The sequence below is a fragment of the Ambystoma mexicanum genome, chromosome 6p (genome assembly GCF_040938575.1).
Source record: "Ambystoma mexicanum isolate Mex_15411 chromosome 6p, UKY_AmexF1_1, whole genome shotgun sequence".
In the NCBI taxonomy this organism is placed as follows: Eukaryota; Metazoa; Chordata; class Amphibia; order Caudata; family Ambystomatidae; genus Ambystoma; species Ambystoma mexicanum.
The window spans coordinates 1,252,832,322-1,252,844,794 of NC_090935.1; the positions used below are offsets into that span (position 1 = coordinate 1,252,832,322).

Genomic DNA, 12,473 nt, shown 5'->3' on the forward strand with positions numbered 1-12,473 from the left:
AATGAGAACAAATTTAGAAGGGATGGTTTCCGTCCCAGGTATGTTTCTTCAACAACTTGACTAGAATGATCAACAATGAGTTGAACATCAATATTATTTCAAATAGTTTTCATTTTGTCCAGGAAAAAAACAAACTCATTGGCCATTTGATAGGTTGACATTGATGTATGCAGAGCTGGTAAAGTTTCTGATAGCTGTGAAAAGAGCCTTAGGTCTGTTGTTGGCAAGATTAGCTTGCTTTTGTAAGCATGGGGATTTTGCAAATAGGATTTCCTTTTTGTTTTCCTCTAGGGCTAATTTGGCCTCATAATTGTCTGCTATATGTCTAGCCTTTAAGAATTTTTAATTTTTCGTTGTACCGTTGATTATTTTTCTTCAAAGATTTTTTACACTTTTTAAAGGGGCAATAGTGTTGCAATTAGTTTGGAGGTGTTACATAGGAGTAGCATATCATTCTGCACAATTTGCATTGCATGAGCTAAATCGCCCAATAGTTCTTTGATTGAAATATGCTCACGGCCCTTCTTTTGGCTACGAAGTGAATGACTGATAGGTATAGAGAAACTCACCACAAAGTGGTCTGACCAGCTGACTGGAGTATTTTCATAATCACATCAATTTAGGCTCCTCAATAAAAGGGGATCCACGCAGTGGCCACCAATGTGGGTCAGATGATCAGATAAGTCTGAAGAAACCAAATGACGTTCGGGGACGTGTGCAGAGTATTGGTAAAAAGGAACTGGTATCTCGGTTGCCGTATGAGCTATACGTGTGAAATTCAAGGTCACGTCTGGCGTCAAGGAGTGCACGCATCGAGAACTCCAGAGGATGAAGTCACATGGCACCCCCTGCTGGTGAAAACCTTTGGTGATCAGCTGAAGCTACAAGGAAAATCTGTAAGATAAGGAATTTGTTGGAGACATATCCATTGAAAGGCACCCAATGGCGCTATAATAGAACAGGCTTCACAAACAGATCAAGAACCAGGCATGCAGTTGGGCCCAAAGGGGCTCCATCACTCCTCTCTGGAGGCAGAGTGGGTCCTGGCTCTGCCATAGTGTTGAGGACAAAGCCATTGGTACCTTTGCAAAGATATTGAACATCTGATGTCTCAGTTACTTCGAAAGTTCCAGTGTGGCAGGGTTATTGGGAACACACCTAATTTGTAGGTGGTGATTCCTCAGAGGTACCCTCATCACCATCCCTGGAGAAGAAGGTATGGTGCCTCTTGGAGGAGGTTAAAGAACGCGATTTGGAAAAGTACTTGGGGAGTGGGATCTCTTACAGCACTTTTTTCCCATCATTATGTCATCCCTCTTTAGCGCAGGGCATTTGCTGCTCCTCCTGGGAGACCCGAGCCTTCTTGGCCAAAGTCAGTGAATGGAGTATAGACGCACATTCTGAGGTTCTAAAACAACCACCTACCTCCCACTATGCCGGCAGAACTTGAAGCCCAAGACTCTCTGATAAAAAGCTAATGACATTCCGAAGCAGTATGCTGAGTGCGCTGCAAACAGTAACGGAGGTTGTGGGGAGGAGACAGCACCATATATACCTTTCTTGAAGTCACATTTGGAATCAAGTTGCAAAAACGATGAGTGTTTGATGCAGAGCATCAGTGCACCCCTGGACGATGAAAACAATTCATATACCTCAAATAAGAAATCTGTGGGAGGAGGACCCCATCAGAACACATGTTTTAGTGAACTGTCTTGAGTTTTCTTCTGTGACAGGTAATTAACGGCAGCGCTCCTTTCATATCTTCTTGAATCTACAAGACGGTTATTGAACGGCTATCAGCCGATGAAGATGCAGCATGTAGACAAACAGCTGTCTTATTTAAAATAAATATTCTGAAAGTAGCTCAGGGATTCATTTTGCATTTGACACTTTGTAAAAATGCTAATTTATAACAAGCCAAGTGGCAGCAAACCTCCACCAGATAGCTTACGAACGAGATAAAGTGTCAAAGGTCTAGAGGATTAAGGCATGGAAAAGAAGTGGGCAGTAGGTGCACAGGAGGCACTACTTGCTTCAAAGAGATAGTTAGATCAAGCAACACGTGAGGCACTGACACAGGACTGTGTATGGATAACTGTATTTGAAATGGGGTACCTGGAGAAATGATCCTGACCACCCAGGCACCATACTGTGTATGGATAATGCATGTTCTGTCAATCTGTGAGGAAAGATTCCACATTTCTGGATGCCAGTGGGTATTACAAGGAATAAAGAAAGCTTTCTTGGAGAAGTACATCTGCAGTAAGATAGACTAACAACTGTAGCTGTTGCTTTGAGGACTTAAGGGATCAGCGCACTATTAATTATTCAAAGTAGTCTTCAGGAAGTCATTGAATAGACACCATCCTTGTAGGTGGGTCACAAACTATAAACAAGCATTGGCAAAGCCAGTTTTGGTTTCTGTGAAGGAATGGGATAGGCATTTGGCTCAATGATACTACCAGTCAATGAGATGACAAAACTGGAAAATGGTGTGCCCATCTAATACCCACACACAAACCAAAACTGCTGACTTCACCAATGCTCGTATTTATCAAGACTTCAGTGCTACCGTTTGTAAATCAAGTGGCAGTAGGTCATTTATAGCTGCAATTAAGTCATTAACTTTCAGAAGATGGCCTCATTGGAAGGCAATATACATAAGTCACGGGAGGGTAGCTCAGTGGCAACGTGCTCGCCTTGGAAGCAAAATGACACGAAGCAACACAGGTTCGATCCCCGGGTCCGCGCTTAGAAACCTCTGGGTATTTGAACGTGTTATAAATATGGAAATAAGAAAAAAGCACAATTATGCAAACTAAAAAACAAACAATTCCTTTAACAGCGCCTCGATGCCCGCGGACTCTGAGCACTTTAAAAATGCAATAATAAAAAATAAAAAGGTTCGATGCTACTGCTTCATAGATCCAAGGAGGGTGTGCTTTGGGTGGGCAGGTGCAGGTAGTGTGTGGGAATGGCCATAGGGATTGCAATGGTTCTGGGCAGCCAATGGGTGGGTAAATAACCAAAAACCAATAAGCTGTGTTTCCCGCCTTGCATCCATCTCCCTCCTATCTGTACTCCAATGCAATAGTTTTGTCTTATATGCAGCACTTATGAACCATCTAGTACCCGAAACAAACCAACCTATGCAAGGCGCAAGTGTTATTATCGAAATTAAAGTAATTATATGTTCCTCTGGACTAAGGGGCACATTTAAATAACATGGTTGTAGGGTGCCACAGTTCTGAGACTGCATACGAAGTATGTTTAAATAAAGTCATGGCTAACCTACCTACAGCAATCACTAGCAGTCAACTTGTTTTCAAAAGATAAGTGCTATTTCACGTTTTACTGAATTGCAAGCTGACAAAAGATGAGCCACTTACCTCAAGATCAAGAGAATAGGTAATCTTATAGGGCAGGAGATTGCGCAGTAATACTGTGGGCCACAGATGCACAACATAGGGTAAATCAAATTTATCCTCTACAGTTGTTGAAGACACCAAAACGTCTTTCAAAGTCACAATGTTGATAATGAATGAATCAAGGCAGGAATTACAGTGCTGGCATTTCCTCTCAAGTAAGAGACCTTCGTGCTTCCACATTTCTTCAAAGTCAATTCCATCACACTTGTCATAGCCTTCCTTTAAGGGCTTCAAGCACAACACAGACCTGTAAAAGGAAAAAAACAAATTTGCAATCAAACCTACATTTGATTGTCGCGCATTTTGATATTTTTGTGCGTTCAGTGGTGTGCTTCCCGTTATAAAGCAGGCAAGCTCTAATGAAAAAAAGTCCCACAAAATCAATTAAAATTAGATTCATGACTGTGACATGCTATAACTTACTGCACTGGTATTTCTCAAATTGTGGGGGGTGTTGCAAATGTAAAAGTTGTACTTTGACATTGTGTTCAAGCCTTTTTAAACCCACAATAATGTTGCTAGAGTTTGCTAAACATGCCCCTTCACTCCAACCACAAGGATGTCAGACTAAACTGCACTGATGATCCCCAATAAGAGTGAAACCAGGTCTATAGGTTTCTGTGGCCTTGAGAACAGTCTGTCTTGGGTTGAACAATGCTATATTTAAAATATCACTGCCCTACAGACAGTCATTTTCCTGGAGCAAATTCTTGGCATTTGAGATATTTTGCGTGTTCACAGTGCATTGCCCATCTGGCACTAAACTGGAGGCACACTTCCAGCAACGGCTACTGGGTGGTGATGTGCTTTGTATGACTTTGCTCCAATGGCTTAACCCTTTTTCACATTTTAGGTGGAAGGTATTTGTTTGACCAAGCCCCTTTAAACCAACCAACACGTTGCAGATATTTGCTGAACATGCCGCAATTCTTCAACCACAAGGCACCAATGACCCCCAGTAAGGGTGAAATTGGCATGTAGTTGTCTGCAGCCTTGCGAATTCTCTGTTTTGGGTTGAAAAATGCAGTGTTTAAAATAGGACTGCCCTGTAGATAAAGATGTTTTCCCGGAGCAAAGCCTTAGCATTTGAGCTAATTTGCATACCAACAATCCACTGCTGGTCTGGTTCTGAACAGGAGGTGAACTTCCAGCAATGGCTACTGGGTGGCGCTGTGCTGGGTGTGGCTACAATACAAAAGACAGTTGGGTCTTCTTAGCATGCTGTTTTGACACCATTTGCTCAGGGAGATAATCGGGCAAAAGGTTGCTCTCAGACTGCAGCTTTTAAGCTCAATTGGGATGTATTGCCTTTGAGATCCTGGTTATATTATTACTCGTTTTGGAAATCTTAGGCACCAGAGACTACAGCGGCTATCCGTTGATGGCGATTTGGCAGTGGGCAGTGCAGGAAATGGGCAGGAACAAGACGGAGCAGTGTTCCAGCAAGAATTGTCCTGCCAGAGCGCTGCCCTGTCCCCACACTTGCCAACGACACTCGCGGATCTGCTCTGAAGCCGCAGTATCGCAGGATGTGCAACCCGTGCTTCAACTGGCAGGCGGTTTCAGGAGACTATGCAGCGCTGCAGAGTCTTCTGAAAGCAGTGTGCTCGTTGAAGCCTGGGTTGCTAGTGCGTGTAGAACAGGAACTCCCAGCGAGATCTGTCCTGGAGCCAAGTTATCACATGCACGAGCAACCCACGTTTAAACAAGCAGATACTTTCAGTAGACTCGGCATATGAAACTGAACACAGAAACAGGCAACATTGGTATTTATGTCCTGAAATGTACAGTAATTTGTTTTTCTTAGGGCGAGTACTATGACCACTCAAAACTGCCCAACTTCCTTTATTCCCTCAAAAGTGATTCTTATTGAATCACTAATAAGACCTATTTCAATTTTTAAATTATTGACATTCCTATGTTACCAGAATGCCCTTCGCATTGATGCAAATCACCAGGATTGGGTTACATGAAGAGATACTGTTTTGCATGACCTGGCCTGGGGCCGTGCCCCTTGGCCTGCCCCTTTCCTTCTCACGGCCGCACCAAGCCAAGGATGAGAGGTTTGCTCCAGTAAATGGTTTCTATTTCCAGCTCTGGCATTGTGGCAAATGAACGGCTGGCGTGATGGCATGGAGCCATGTACCAGGTTCCTGAGGACTCTCTGGCTGGGCCAAGGCCAGCGTTGGAGCCTCCATCGCGGGTGCCTGGAGGGGAATTTCATTGCATATCTGGGTGCAGCAATGGAGGGTTTTGGACTCCGATCTCTGCTTGATGACGAATCCCATTTGCCTGGTTCCTGCTGCAGTGCCCTTGCCATCTGAGCCTGTGGTGCTGAGTGGCTGGCCGGGCATGGCTTTCCAGTTGTGTCTGGGGCCATGGCTGTGGTGGACTGTCAGTCATGTTGCACTAGTTGGAACAGCAGTGAGCTTGGAAATCCTGCTGGCAGTGTCTTTTTTGGTGAAATGGCCCTGCTTTCTTAGTCCTGGCATGTCTCTACAGCCCAGAGGGACTTTTATTTCCATCTGTCCTTTGACATTTTTGCTGTGCTGGTTATTTCCGTCTGGCTTCCTTTGTCCTCCTTTTCATTCATTATATTCTAATTATTGTCTGGCAAATGCTCCTTCATTTGCTGGCCCATAATTTCTACAGTTAAACTGGATCATCTTTACATTTCATCCAGTATGGGTCTTCTTTTGTCTTGCTTCAGTTCTTGCTTTCTTTTTTCTTTTTCAGTATTCCATTACAATGTCATCATTTCTTCTTTTGTACCATCTCATTAATTGTGTACAGCGTTGCTTTAAATCGTTTTAGAAAATGAATACAATTCAAATGTAACAATGCTTTGGAATCTGTAATTCGTATGCAGGTTGGTCACATATAACTGGTGTCAGAGTAGGCATGGAAAGCCTTTCTAATTCATGACTGGCCCCATGTAACAGCAAAGAAATCCAGCTTCGGTGCACAATGTGACGTCTCTTAAAAAATAAGGAGGCACCGGCAGCTTGAACCGAGAGCTTCTTTCTGGCTTTTTTGTAAAAGCGGAGACTGAAGAGTGCAGAATAAATCTGAAAATGTATAATCACAGTTTAATTACGGTGACATTAAAATTATGTGAATCAGAGGTTTTCTATCAGAAGCATCTAATAATTAGAAGAACAGGACATCAGAGTAGCCAATGCAGTCTCCATTATCACAAAAATAATGCATAGGATTGAAAGGTCAAGCAGGAGGTTACAGGCCATACTACTTCGCATTTGTTGGTTAGGAAGTCCAGATTGTGGATTTTGAAATATTATAAGGGGTACTCATTTAAACTGATCCACTGGAGAAGCGCCTTAAGGATTGAAAGTGTAGAAAATGTATCGTATGCTATCATCATAAACCTCTGGGGTACAAAGGCAGGGGGGTCCGATAAAGAAGAACAAGTTACTTTCTTACCTGGCAACGTTCTTTCGATGGGATGTTCCGATGACGTATTCCACATCTATGACAGGTAATCACCACAGCTGTGCTGCTTCGGAAAATTTTCGGGATTTGCGCCCTGCATCGATGACGTCGAAATGCTGTCCTCGAGGGCCTCCGTCGAGCCAACGTCACCGGATGTTATAAGTAGGACGTACGACGCCCGTAGCCACAGTTGTAGTTTTTTCCCCAGAACGTGTGACACCAATCTTCTGCCAGAATGACTACAGAAAGCCTTGCGGAAACGAAAGCTGCAATCGCATATGAATTTCTGTAGAGGGGCAGGTAGGGAGGGAGCGATGTGGAATACGTCGTCGGAACATCCCATCGAAAGAACGTTACCAGGTAAGAAAGTAACTTGTTCTTCGAAGGGATTGGCTCCTCCGACGTATTCCACATCTATGACAGACTCCCAAAGCAGTACCAACGTAAGGAGGTGGGAAAAGAATTTAGAATTTTAGAATGCCCAATTAAATTGCAGAATAGAGGACCGCCTTGCCAAAGGCCAAATCTTGCCCATGGATAGAATCCAGGGAGTAGTGTTTTACCAAAGTATGGACAGAGGTCCATGTGGCTGCTTCACGAATGTTATGAATGGAAACACCCCTCCGCAGGGCAGTAGAGGCAGCCACACCCCTAGTAGAATGGGCCCGTAAGCCTACCGGAGGGTCCTTACCCGCCAAGCGGTAACATTCAGAAATTGTCAAGATAATCCATTTAGACAAAGTCTGTTTAGTAACAGCTTGTCCCAAACGCCTTCCAGCGTATCCTACAAAGAGCTGATCGTCCACTCTGACCTGGGACATGCGTGAGATGTAGAAACATAAAGCTCTCCTAGGACCCAACCTATGGAGCCTCTCCTCTTCCTTACAGGGATGCAGAGGAGGATAGAACGCCGGAAGAATGACCTTCTGGCTTAAATGAAATTCCGACACACCCTTCGGAAGAAAAGAAGGACGAACCCTAAGGACAACCGTGTCCTTATGGAACACTGAGAAGGGTGGCTTAACGGAAAATGCCTGCAACTCACTCACTCTGCGAGCGGAAGTAACCGCAACTAAAAATACAGTTTTGAAGGTCAACAGTCTCAAAGGGCAAGAATGTAAAGGCTCAAACGGAGCTCCCATGAGGAATTTAAGAACAAGGTTCAAATCCCAACCAGGCACCTGGAAAGGCGACGGTGGGAACACGTTAGTAAGCCCTTTCAGAAACTAGAAATCAAAGGAATTTTAAAATAAGAACACTCCTCAGACGAGCGCTTAAATATGGACAGCGCCGCCATGTAACCTTTAATGGTACCCACTTGCAGGCGCTTGTGGGCCAACAAAAGCAAAAAAGACAGAACCACAGGAATGGCACATGAAAAAGGATCCACATTCTTAACGCTGCACCAGTCGCAGAACTTTCTCCAACGGCAACAGTACAGGGACTTTGTTGCAGGCCTTCTGGCCGAAAGCAACACCTCCATCACGTCTTCAGGGAGGTCCCAATCCTTATACCTCAACTTTTCAGAAGCCAAGCATGAAGGTTGAGGGACTTGACTTCTGGATGGAGAACCTGACCTCCCTCCTGTGAGAGCAGATCGTCTCAGTAGAGAAGACCGCGTGGATGGCAGATGGACATGTCGAGAAGGTCCGGTTACCACGTTCTCCTGGCCCATGCTGGAGCAATGAGGACCATTCGGCAACCGAACCACCGTAACCTCTGCAGCACTTGCGGACTGAAGGGGACTGGAGGAAACGCGTACAGCAGTGGGAGGGAACACTCCACTACGAGCGCGTCCCCCAAGACTCCTTTTGGAGGAAATTCCCACGAGCAGAATCTTTCGCACTTCCGGTTGACACTGGTGGCGAAGAGATCCACTTGTGGGGTCCCCCAAAGGGTGAAGATCTCCAGGAGAATCTCCTGAGCCAGCTCCCACTCGTCAGAGACCGTGCTCTGCCTGCTCAGAGCGTCCGCCGCCGCGTTTTCGTCTCCGGCCAGATGAACTGCCGAGATAGAAATTTCCTGCTGGATGGCCCAGAACCAGAGCTGCATCGCCTCTCTGCACAGAAGGAGAGACCCTGCCCCCCCCCCCCCTTTTGTTGAGGTAGTGCATGGCCAGTGTATTGTCCTTCAGAATCAGGACAGTTTTCCCCCGCACAGACGGCAGAAAAGCCTTCAGGGTTAGCCTGATGGCCCTCAGCTCCAACAGATTGATATGGATTCTGGACTCTGACGGAGACCATGACCGTTGACTGTCAACTCGTTGGCATGAGCTCCCCATCCCGTGAGGGATGCGTCCGTTACGATCGTCACCTCCGGCCATGGTAGCCAAAATGGAGCCCCCTTCATCAGATTGCCTTCGACGGCCCACCACAGAAGATCCTGGGCGACCGAGGGCAGCACCTGAACAGGATCCGACATCCTGCCGGAGGACTGTGACCACTGCATCTTGAGAGCCCACTGCAGAGATCTCATCCGCAGCCTGGCTTCTGGCACCAGGGGAATGCAGGATGCCATGAGGCCGAGCAACCTCAAGAACTCGAACGCCGGAAGACTCTGGGCATGTCGAAACTTGTTCACCATCTGCAGAATGTGATGAGCCCTCACCTGGGGAAGAAAACACAGCCCCAGGGACGTGTCGGCCACTGCTCCGATGTACTGGAGCCGCTGGGTAGGTGTTAAGTGGGACTTCTTTAAGTTGAGGGAGAAGCCCAGCCTGTGAAGGGAGTGGCAGGTTACTGACAGGTGATCCAGGACTTGCTCGGGAGAGCATGCCCTGATCAACCAATTGTCCAGGTAGGGGTAGACGTGAATCCGCCCTTTCCTGGGATACGCTGCCACCACCACCATGAGCTTGGTGAAGACCCTCAGGGCGGAGGTCAATCCGAATGGCAGGACCCGAAACTGAAAATGCGAGTCGCCAACTGCGAACCTCAGGTACTTCTTGTGCTTGGGATGAATCGGCATATGAAAGTAAGCGTCCTTGAGGTCTAGAGACACCAACCAGTCCTGAAGTTGAAGGACCCGGAGGACTTGAGAGAGAGTAACCATCTTGAACTTGTCCTTCCTGAGGAGCTTGTTCAAACCACGCAAGTTCACGATGGGTCTCAATCCCCCGTCTTTTTTCAGGATCAAAATATATGGGGAATACCATCCCTTGTTCCTCTCTGCTACAGGCACCAGTTGTATGGCGCCTTTCTCCAGCAGGGATTTGATTTCCTGCGCAAGGAGCGGATCCGGACTCTTCAAAGGGAGATTTCCCTGGTGGATTGTCGTGAGGTCTCTGCCGGACAGGAAGACAGTAGCCGTGGGCTATGATCTCCAGAACCCACACATCTAAAGTAGTGGCATGCCATTCTACAAGATGCTGCGCCAGCCTTCCCTCAACCGGCGAACCATGGGACATGGCCTCATGACTGAGCTCAAGTGGCTGCGGCAGTGCCTGAGGGCAAAGAGGCAACTGCTCAAGCGGCCTTGGCACCTCCAGTACCTTGTTTTCCACCTCTGGTACTCCTACGGTGGCCCCTTTGACTTGCAGCTCCCCTCAATCTACCAAAGGAAGAGTAGTCTCGAAAGGAACCTACCCTCCATTTCTGTCCCCTAGGACGAAAAGGCAGAGGTGTAACGCTCACCTGATTCTCGCAGAGGCGCCGGTCTTGACTGGGCGACTACCGTATCTTCAAAGGTGATGTGTAGCACCCGGTTGGCTCTTTGGGCAGGACCTCTGTGCACTGTATGCCTGACGTGTAGAGTAAGATGTCTGCAGATAGAAAATATGGGGTTAATGAACTGGGGTTATTGGGGTGTCCCTATCTCTTTCCTCTTCTCCTCTCCTGTAGACCCCCAAAGGTTAACGCTCTCACCTTAGGTAAGTGAATGCCGAGCTCTCCATCTGCCTCGGGGCAGGGTGCTGTAACCAGTTTCTTCACTGGATAGGTAGCGCAGGCCTCTTGACTTCAGAGGACTGCTGTCCGTCGTTTACTGCACGAACGGTAAGTTTCGAGTCATTCAAATGTCTTTAAAGTCTTTAGTAATGATGTCTCTTGTTTTGCAGGGTTCCGGCGATGGCAGATGACAGGCTGAAGTGAGTTGAAGATGGAGCCCGTGTGATGAATAGAAGCGCCTGGAAGCACGTAAGTAAGCGCTTGTTGCCTGCTTCACGATGCGCTCCAACTGTCTTTTTATTTTGCAGGTACGAGTTCGGAGAGGCTGCAGGGTGCCGGAATACCCACTGGATTAGATGTGGAAAGGAGTAATGGCACGTGAGTATTAAAGTTCCCCAATGTCTTTAAACGCACCTTGTTTTGTCTTTCAGATGCGGGATGCAGCGCCGAAGGCCTCCGGAGCGTGCGAAGAGTTGGTAAGCTTTTGTCTTTCAGATGCCGGAATGCAGTGTGAAGACCTCTGGAGCGCACGAAGAGTAGGTAAGATTTTGCCTTTCAGATGCCGGAATGCTAACCTGTTCTTTCTTGTCTTTATAGGTGTTGCTGAAGACTGGATTCAGGATGGTAAGCCTTTGCCTTTCAGATGCCGGAATGCTAACCTGTTCTTTCTTGTCTTTATAGGTGTTGCTGAAGACTGGATTCAGGATGGTAAGCCTTTTTCCTTAGGCCCAGGACCGGATGCAGAAGACACGATGAGCGTTCTGCTGCAGAGGTTGCAGAATAACGCAAAGCAAGATTCATCCACCGGGTGTGGTTTAAATAGCCTCCTGTAGTGCTTAGGTGTCTCCTTCCACAGCCACGCCTAAGTAAGAAAAGAGTTCCTGGTAAGAAAAGAGTTCCTGCCTTCCAGAAGAGTTCCAGTGTTCTGAATCTAGGGAGTGGCTCCAGCCCCACCCAACAGGAAAAGTAGTTCCAAACAGAAGAGGATCAGAGGCTCAACTGGCAGGCAAGTAAGCAGCATGGTCTGCTGAAGGTAAGTCCACCCAAGCATTATGAGCCCGGCGCTTCCAGCGCTGGGACTGGGCATATTTATGAGCCTGGTGCCACTGGTGCCAGGACTGGGTCCAAAAGGTCCCAATTGGGACTGGTTGGCACTCGGAACCTGGGTTATGGATCTGCTTCCAAGGGAGTTGGGAAAACCCTGACCTTTTGGAAGCAGAGATCATGACAAGAGGTTGGCGAACTGCAGCACTCAATGGCTTCGCTGCAGCTTTGGAGGTCTGCAACCTCTCAAGGCTCTCGTCAGCCTTGCTGCCATAAAGATGCTCACCATCAAAAGGCATGTTGAGAAGCCGGGCTTGTGCGTCAGGAGCAAACCCTGACTTCGGCAACTACACAAATTTGCGCATCACGGTGCTTGCCGCCATGGACCGGCTGACACAGTCTGCCATGTCCAGACCAGACTGAACGGATTGACACATGGCATTCTTGTCATCCTGAACAAGGGCAAGAAAACCATCCCGTTCCTCCCCTTCGGGAATATGTTCAGAAGACGCCAAAGACACACAATTCCACAGAGTGTGAGTGAAACGTGCTAAGGCACACACAGAGTTGGCTGCCTGTAAAGCAATACCCCCTGAAGAAAACACTTTCTTCGCCCAGCCATCAAAATGTTTGTCGTCCCTATCAGGAGGGATGGTTGGGTAAGACG

General features: G+C 47.1%; 1 protein-coding gene across 5 annotated transcripts in view; it reads right to left on the bottom strand.

Annotated features, from left to right (window-relative positions):
• The window catches only part of VPS13A (vacuolar protein sorting 13 homolog A), a 2,994,934-nt gene that overhangs the window by 1,150,169 nt on the left and 1,832,292 nt on the right, over positions 1 to 12,473 (bottom strand). For all 5 annotated transcript variants that reach the window (XR_011280366.1, XR_011280367.1, XM_069625905.1 and 2 more), the window contains one exon: positions 3,390 to 3,675. Coding sequence is in view for 3 of the 5 variants with exons in the window: in XM_069625905.1 (XP_069482006.1) it covers positions 3,390 to 3,675 (286 nt within the window). In the remaining 2 variants the exon portion in view is untranslated. The remainder of the gene's footprint in view (positions 1 to 3,389; positions 3,676 to 12,473) is intronic.